The sequence below is a fragment of the Perca flavescens genome, chromosome 1, assembly GCF_004354835.1.
Source record: "Perca flavescens isolate YP-PL-M2 chromosome 1, PFLA_1.0, whole genome shotgun sequence".
NCBI classification, from domain to species: Eukaryota; Metazoa; Chordata; class Actinopteri; order Perciformes; family Percidae; genus Perca; species Perca flavescens.
The window spans coordinates 39,104,613-39,113,802 of NC_041331.1; the positions used below are offsets into that span (position 1 = coordinate 39,104,613).

At 42.2% G+C, this 9,190-nt stretch overlaps 1 protein-coding gene across 1 annotated transcript in view; it reads right to left on the minus strand.

Annotated features, from left to right (window-relative positions):
- adamtsl5 (ADAMTS like 5) overlaps positions 1–4,485 on the minus strand; it is a 44,455-nt gene extending 39,970 nt beyond the window's left edge. Inside the window, exon 1 of the mRNA XM_028579420.1 lies at positions 3,812–4,485. Within this exon, the coding sequence (XP_028435221.1) occupies positions 3,812–3,831 (20 nt within the window). The 5' untranslated portion in view covers positions 3,832–4,485. The remainder of the gene's footprint in view (positions 1–3,811) is intronic.
- Positions 4,486–9,190: the final 4,705 nt, after the last annotated feature.

Genomic DNA, 9,190 nt, shown 5'->3' on the forward strand with positions numbered 1-9,190 from the left:
AGACTTCAGATACAGTATTAGGGGACCACTAAGGTCTATATAAAAGAGACTTCAGATACAGTATTAGGGGACCACTAAGGTCTATATAAAAGAGACTTCAGATACAGTATTAGGGGACCACTAAGGTCTATATAAAAGAGACTTCAGATACAGTATTAGGGGACCACTAAGGCCTATATAAAAGAGACTTCAGATACAGTATTAGGGGACCACTAAGGTCTATATAAAAGAGACTTCAGATACAGTATTAGGGGGCCTATATAAAGAGACTTCAGATACAGTATTAGGGGATCACTAAGGCCTATATAAAAGAGACTTCAGATACAGTATTAGGGGGCCTATATAAAGAGACTTCAGATACAGTATTAGGGGACCACTAAGGTCTATATAAAAGAGACTTCAGATACAGTATTAGGGACCACTAAGGCCTATATAAAAGCATCCAAAGAGCACCATGTCATGGGACCTTTAAGCAAACTAAGATGCAACTGTGGTTTTCATGTGTTAACCTTCTGTTAGTTTGAAAGTTGTGGAATTGCAGGTTTTGTACGATAACAGTTTGTGGGGGGTCTTTTTCACAGCATTCACAACATTTTGACTCGTTATAGTAGGAAACGCAGGGATGTTACTAATGACACGCACAATACCAGGACCATGAAACAGAAGCAGCTAAATGGAATTCAGCCATCATAAATTGTATTATTTACACCTGTGGTATTCTCTACTGGGACATATCAGTATGAAAAAGACCTATTGAGAAACGGGTGTGCTACTGATTCCGATCCCTGTTGTTCTTCCCATTCGTTGCCTTTTTCAAAATCAATTAATTCATTTTCTATTTTGGAAGTTTGTGTGGTGTTATTAAGACATCTGTGATGGGGTTACTTACTGGCATCTTTCCATTGAATATACACACAGACAAAAGGTATAGAACAGAATTATTGTGTAGAAAACCTTGATGCTGAGGTAGTACTCCATCCAGGCATTTTGCAGTACTCTTTGTGCATATATACTTTTTTTAACTACCATAACTACAATGATGTACCCCAAGTGATAAAACTTTACAAACTGTACCTATACACAATGATTTAAACAACAGCAGCGACATTAGCGTAATGCAGCATTTTTGCTTTCTTTTAGACAAGGCTAGTGACTGACAGTTGGAGCACTTGGACATAAAAACTCTACAGGTTGAATCCTCAGTAAAAACGGTGAGCAACTGTTAGGAAAACAGCAGTTTTTGAACAAGTCAGAGCTACAAACCGGCTGAAATAAAACCGTAAGAAGTTTTTTGAATGTTAAATACAACTCCCACGGTGCATTTCAGTAACAAACAATCAAGACCTTTGAAGTCTGTAACGTGTACCACTAACAGCAAGCAGAAGCTAAAACTCACACTTAGTTGAAACCTAATGAATCATTCAGCTGTTTAAATCAGATCACCTTCAAATTCCGGCTATATTCTGGATGAATTCGGCAAAATTTGGTGCAATGATTTCTTTCCAGATAAAACAAGGAAGCATTTTGGCCGGGTTGGCTCAGTGGGTAGAGCTGGCGCACATATACTTAGAGGTTTATGCCTCGATGCAGAGGTCCAGGGTTCGAAGCCAACCTGTAACGATATCCTGCATGTCTTCCCCCTCTCTCACCTAGCTGTCTTGTCAAAAATGAAAGGCGGAAAAAAATTATCTTAAAAAATAAAAACAAGGAAGCATTTTGAATTCACTACAGCTGTGATTTGTCCCTGTGACTGCCTTCTTAACCATAGCAAATAAGGCTCATGGGTAATGTAGTATTTTGAACATTCTGTACCTGGGGCAAATGCTTTTGTTTTTTCAAACTTTGACCACCCTCAATAAATGTGCTACCTTAAGTTGTTTTCATTAACTCTAAATCAGGTTAAGTTTATTACTCTATAGTCTATATGCACGACGTTCCACTTCTGGGATAGCTCCGGTGTCGCAGAAAATTCCCCTGGATGCATGTGTTTTCGCCGATGTCCGTCACCTTCCTCTTTCTTTGTGTTGGCGTTCTAACCTCTGGTGGATTTCTGAAGACTATGGTTAACTGCTCCTCAGATCTCTGCAGGGTAAATCCAAGCAGCTAGCTAGACTATCTGTACGACTATTTTACAGCAACTCCGCGGAGCTTAGCGCCACCCAAGACGATTGGGATTGGTTTAAACAAATGCCAATAAACCAGAGCACGTTATTCTCCCATCCCAGAATGCTGTGTGGACTAGCCAGACCCTCATCCGATCCGCAGCGTGTGGATGGTCTGGGAAAGCGAGACTAACTACTCTATAACTTTACTGTGGATCAAAAGCTGCGGGTGCATCTGGGGCCCATTAGAGTGAGAGCCTCTTACATCTATAAAAAAAAATTAGAGCTTTTCATTTTTTACAAAAATTTACCTCAGAGTATGTAAAATAAAGACGATAACATCAACAAGTTTCGATAACTTTTTGGCTTTTAGAAAATTATAAAATAGACAATTAGTCAACAGAGAGTCACAGTTTTTTTTTAAATACTGATGTCCTTCTCTTGCGCTTCACATCCACGGGGAAGAAAAGCATTGAAATTCCTCCCCCCCAGGAGAGAGTGACATCATAGCATGTAACACCAAATTAGAGTCCTCGTTTTGAAGCTATATGCTCAGTGTTCCATGGTAAGCCGATTAAATCTGTTCATGGGGCTGATGGGCTCCTTCCCAAACAAACATTCCTCCAAAGGGTTATCAGAGAGACAGAAAATGTGCCCTGAGCCAAATCCTTCTCCTTCTGCAGACCAGTCAGGCTGACAGCGGTCCATCTGACAGACAGACTACACATTTGTCCTGACACCTTACAGCAAAATGCAGCCCCATAAAAGGGAAAAGGGGCTTTTTTCTGCAGAGTGCAGAAATGTCAGCGTGCATTGTTTCCACCGAGGAGAGTCATCCAGAGGACCGGGAGGGAAGACACGGTCAAGGTAAATTTGTGATGTTAAAAAAGGACAGATTTAGAAGAATCAAGACTTCATTTCGAGCAGAGATTCAGGCCCTCTGCAGGCCCCCGCCCCATGTTTGTGTTCTCTGTTGCAGGGATGGGGAGCAGATCAAAAATGAGCCGGTTATTTATAGCCGGTGACATTTAGGAGATAAAGGTAGCGAAGCAGGATGGGTGGAACATAGAGCCAGGAGCTGCAATATCACAGATACTGTATGGCAGGAGGATTACCTCACCCCGCTGGCAGGAAGTATAGCTTCCAGCAGAATGGATATGACTTCTGCCCCCGGAGAAAACATTCACACACCACAGGCGACTGCAGGATTGTCTAAACTGCTTCAAGTCAACTTTCTTTCGTGCAAAAGTCAACTAATACATGACATGTTTCAAATATGCAAAGAAAACTCACAAAACAATGTTTTAAACCACCACTTTTTTCCTGCAGTTCTTGTGATAAAGTGAACCACAAAACAAACAGCTTCCAAATGGGGGGGGAGGAACCCTCAACTGTTCTTGGAATGTATCACCTCCCATCCTTCACTATACTGCAAAACAAATGCAAGGCTTTGCAGCTCCTTGCAAGCAAAATAAGTCAGTGTAAATATTTAAAGTCACCACATATTTCTCGAAATTCAACTCAATCACGGTACAAACAGTCGCCACTGGGAAGAAAAAAAAAAAAAAGGAAAAGCTCAACCTGTCTCCGGAATTTATCACCTCCCATCAAAGCTCAACACTTGTTATAAATCATCCTAATTCAGTTCTCATGTGATCCTTTCTGCAGGCAGCCAACGCTTCGCCAGAGACGCGTTTTCCCGGCCTTACCTCGTCAGTAGTGAGGACATGGTAGATCCTCGTGGATTTGATTCAGGTTCTTCGTTGTCAGGTGCAGTTTTGGTCCCGCATCATGGTGTGAAACGTCGCAGCTCAGATGCGCAGTGCGTCCCAGCTGCGGGCTCCGAGACACGGATTCCGGACGCAACACCATCCATATCCAACTCTCTGCTGGGGTTTTTTTTTTAAAAGGGGAAACTTTTAAGGAACTTTATTTTTCCTCTCTTTCTCTCAGCTGCAGAGCTCGTCTATCCAAACAGCTGTGACTCAGTTCCCAAAACACATCACATCAGATTGAGTTGACTTTCGGGACACGCGTAAAAGTTTTGGAAAAAAAGGCGCATCCTCTGCTGAACGTTCAGGTGCAGAAAAAAAAAGTGAAGTCTTCACGCGGAGTTCACTTTTCCTTCTTTACATTAAAACACAATAGCTGTGATTCACATTATTCCATCTACTTTTGTTTTTGTCCTTAAAGTCTTATCGCCACCAGGCAGGTGATCTCACTTGTGCCCGGTCCTGCACGGTTAGAGCACTCCTGGCTCAGCTCCAGTAGTTGTTTTTTTTCTCTTTATGGCCTTCCTGTCAGTCCGAACAGGTCCAATGTACGGAAGAAAAGCCCGATAAAAGAGCGCAGAGAGCCACCGGCAGCACTCCACTATAGTCCACCGTCCCTGGCCTCTCTCTCTCTCTCTCTCTCTCTCTCTCTCTCTCTCTTACTCTCTACCTGAGCGTTGCATTCCTGCGGTGAACACGCCTCTCTCGTCCAATCACAGCCCAGCAGCTCCTCTGAAGTCAGAGGTGACACATAAGTTTCCTACAGAAACCTATGAAGGTGAAGAGAAGAGGAGCTGTGGGATAACAACCTTAATTCTAGTAAATGATAGCCTCCGGTGCAAGTAGGCAAACTCTGCACTCTATGGGGAAGGAACAATTTAGTTTTATTTAGATTTAATCAAGGTATTGATTTAGGTGAAAATGTGTTTTTAAGTTGTGAGGTTTTCAGAAGAAGAAGAACAAGAGAAATTCAGCTGAGAGTCAACTGAGACAATTGCAACAGAAGCAAACTCAACTGATTTTGTATCCTCAATGTGTCCTGAGTAAGGAAAAAAAAGCCCTGAAGAATCCCATTAGGGGAAAGTTTCAAAAAAGACCCAAATATAGCCTATTCATTCTTTTTCTCACGTGAATAAGGTAAACATTTCAACCTTTAGCTATCACCATGAAAATTACTGAATTGATTACTTACATCAGGACAAACAAAAAATGTATTGCAAGTTTTTTTAAATAGTTGGTTAACATGGGCATACGTTGCATAATCTAATTACATATGTGCTAATTTGCATAAATACCACAACAGATGTAAACATTGGGTATAGCCAGGTGAAATGTCTTGTTGAATCCTGTTGACATATAACAGTAAAAGACTTAATGTTAAGATCTGAATGGAACCCATTCAGCTGAGTTTGCTTCTGTTGCAATTTGACTATAAGGACTTGGACACATGATGAACGAACGAGTATTCACTCACACAACCTTGTCGTGAAGTCGGCAAAAGAGATTTGATTCATCACATCGACTGTCATTTTTAAGAGAACCTTAAGAATTTCTCAGACACCTTCTAAGGAACTGGGTATTTTTATACCAATGTACCCAAAGACCAAAAGTTAACCCATTAATAGTCTAAATATCCCTCAATATTAGGGATTGGCGATTCTTAAAAATTCTACTTACACGCAACAAAATTATATACGCAACATAATCCATCCACCTCACAGGTGTGGCATATCAAGATGCTGATTAGACAGCAGGATTATTGCACAGGTGTGCCTTAGGCTGGCCACAATAAAAGGCCACTCTAAAATGTGCAGTTTTACTGTATTGGGGGAGGGAGGGTCCGAAAACCAGTCAGTAAAAAAAAAAACAAACAAACAAAAAACTAACAGTTGCAGGCCTCTCTAAAATGTGCAGTTTTATCACACAGCACAATGCCACAGATGTTGCAAGTTTTGAGGGAGTGTGCAATTGGCATGCTGACTGCAGGAATGTCCACCAAAGCTGTTGCCCGTGAATTGAATGTTCATTTCTCTACCATAAGCCGTCTCCAAAGGCATTTCAGAGAATTTGGCAGTACGTCCAACTGGCCTCACAACCGCAGACCACGTGTAACCACACAAGCCCAGGACCTCAATATCCAGAATCTTCCCCTTCAAGATGGTCTGAGACCAGCCACACGGACAGCTGCTGCAACAATCGGTTTGCATAACCAAAGAATTTCATTTCTGCACAAACTGTAAGAAACCATCTCAGAGAAGCTCATCTGCATGCTCGTCGTCCTCATCAGGGTCTCGACCTGACTGCGGTTCGTCGTTGTAACCGACTTGAGTGGGCAAATGCTCACATTCATTTGGCATCTGGCACTTTGGAGAGGTGTTCTCTTCACGGCTGAATTCCGGTTGACACTGTACAGGGCTGGATGGCAGACAGCGTGAAATGACTTCATGTGGGTGAGCGGTTTGCTGATGTCAACGTTGTGGATCGAGTGGCCCATGGTGGCGGTGTGGTTATGGACTGGGCAGGCGTATGTTATAGACAACGAACACAGGTGCATTTTATTGATGGCATTTTGAATGCTGAGATACCGTGACGAGATCCTGAGGCCCATTGTTGTGCCATTCATCCACGACCATCACCTCATGTTGCAGCATGATAAAGCACGGCCCCACGTTCAAAGGATCTGTACACAATTCCTGGAAGCTGAAAACATCCCAGTTCTTCCACGGCCAGCATACTCACCAGACATGTCACCTATTGAGCATGTTTGGGATGCTCTGGATCGGCGTATACGACAGCGTGTTCCAGGTCCTGCCAATATCCAGCAACTTCTATTTTTTTTACTGACTGGTTTTCATACAGTAAAATTGCTAATTTTAAAGTGGTCTGCCAATATACAGCAACTTCTTTTTTTTGTTTACTGTCTGGTAACCAGTGACCCCCCCCTTCCTCCCAGATACAGTAAAACTGCACATTTTAGAGTGGCCTTTTATTGTGGCCAGCCTAAGGCACACCTGTGCAATAATCCTGCTGTCTAATCAGCATCTTGATATGCCACACCTGGGAGGTGGATGGATTATCTCGGCTCGCTAACACAGATTTAGACAGATTGGTGAACAATATTGGAGAGAAATAGTTCTTTTGTGTACGTAGAAAAAGTCTTAGATCTTTGAGTTCAGCTCATAAAAAATGGTGGCAAAAACAAAAGTGTTGCGTATATAATTTTGTTGAGCGTAAAATACATTTTGAGGATTGTTTTGTGCTTCCAGGTGGGTAAAAGGATTGCATCACAGGATTATTATTATTATAGGGTGAAGTTTATTCTCACTTATCATACTACTGGTATTTTATATTTTAGTTTCATTGACTGTCGCTGTTAGTTTCCAAACTATTATATATCTTATATACTTTGACGTTGCTTGTCTTTGAGCGTAACTTCACAGTCTCACTGACCTCAGGCATCCGTGCCTTACTCACTCTTTCCTCATTCGTCAACTCTCCCCACATCCCGTCGACCTCTCCTCACCTTCCTCTGCTCTGGGACGCCTCCGTACACCTTTTTTGTGTTCATCGCTCCATAGCAGCTTGCCCTTTTCACAGGGATGTCTTAAAATCCCCCTCTCTCTTTTGTAAGTGAACTAAGTGAAACTGTATCCCTCAGACATCTCCTTTGTCTCTCGCTGAGCTTTCCGTTTGAAGGACCACAGAACATCCCTTTTTAGCAGGTTTTGTTTTACAGTCGGAGCACATCTCGTGATGTATGAGGCAGTAACAGGCGGGTCTTCTCCAGTTTCCTACACGGCTTGTGCCGCAGGACAAATGGGATGACTTAGCAACCATGTGGCCTCTCTTTGAACTCGGAGCTCCGTCTCCACCTCGGCGTGTCACAGTTCCTTTAAGCTCAGCCAAGGCGGAGACAATTCATCTGAGCTGTGCCACGATTTCAACACACAACCTTGAACTATCACCTGGAGCCGTGCAGACATAACAGAGCAGACAGAGCAGCAGGGACGTTAAAGCAGTCTTATCTGTCTCCCTGTCAGGATCTGTTACTACTTGTTAGCTGGTTTTTGACCACACAGGGTCACGTAGCCATAAACATTATAGCGTATCATACCACTTACCAACACAGAATGTTATGTTGCAGTCATTTGAAGCCCATTACGGATGCCAAAGGACTGATTTACTAACCAACAAATGTTGACTTGCAGACAACACGAGCCTGCAGCGCCATAAATCTACATCACACAGGCAGCAGCACTCAGCAGAGCGGCTGCAGAGAGCAGCTCTGTCACTCAGGGTGTCCTGTCGTCTCGTCTGCCTAATAACAAATATGTTGGGTTAATCATCATGGAATAAAGACAACTAGAATATTTATCTCAAGTAGAAATGTAGTTGCTTGACATAAAAGTAAAAATAAAGGTGGCAATATTCTATGTTTTTATCGTTGTCAAACAATCACATAAATAGGAAAAAAAACAAGATGTAAAGTCCATTTACTTAAATGTGTTTTTACAATCTCCCAGGCCTATCTGTGGCACTGAGCAACAAGCCCATTAGTTCACACTGATGACATAAATCATCACAACTATAAAAAAATTTCAAAATTATAAAAAGACTCAGTAATTTCCCAAAACAGCTGGTCACTGTAGTTGTTATCAAACAAACAGGAGGAAATGGAATAGTGCATTTGAAGTGGGGACTATTTTCAGTGGCGGATTAATCCACATTTGGCTCTCTAGTGAGTATTTGTGGCAGCAGGACGGTGTATGCGGGATTAAGTAAAAAACTTACTTTGTACTTATGTAAAACAATTTGTATGATATCCTACGAAATTACTGCACATTGTTTAGCTAACAAAAGGTCACTTTAAAAGGGCTGTGAGGTGATGGTTTGGTTTGGGTTAAAACACCGGCCCCCTAAGTAGCACTACCAGGACAAAACATCCGTTTCCTCTGTGAAAGTCTTGAGTTTTCTCCTTAAATTCTTCCGGGATACGAGCGCGCTCCTCTGTTTAAAAGTTCTCTGTTTTGGGACCTATCTATCTCACCATGAAAGGGCCAAAATGACATCCGGACAGTAAACATATACATGGACTGTCAGTTCATACATTTAATAGAATTGTTTGCGTCAGCAGCGAGTGGCTCCTCTGTACCTGCGAATATATAATGATTAGTGAAGTGCTCCGAGGTCTCGGTGCTTGTCTCGGCTTGTGGAGCTGTTTTCCTCTGCCCTCCCTATAGTTTTAACTTTACTGAGCACGTTTCACTGTTTAGTGCTGCCTGTGGTTACTGAGAAACAGATAGCTAAGTGTTTACA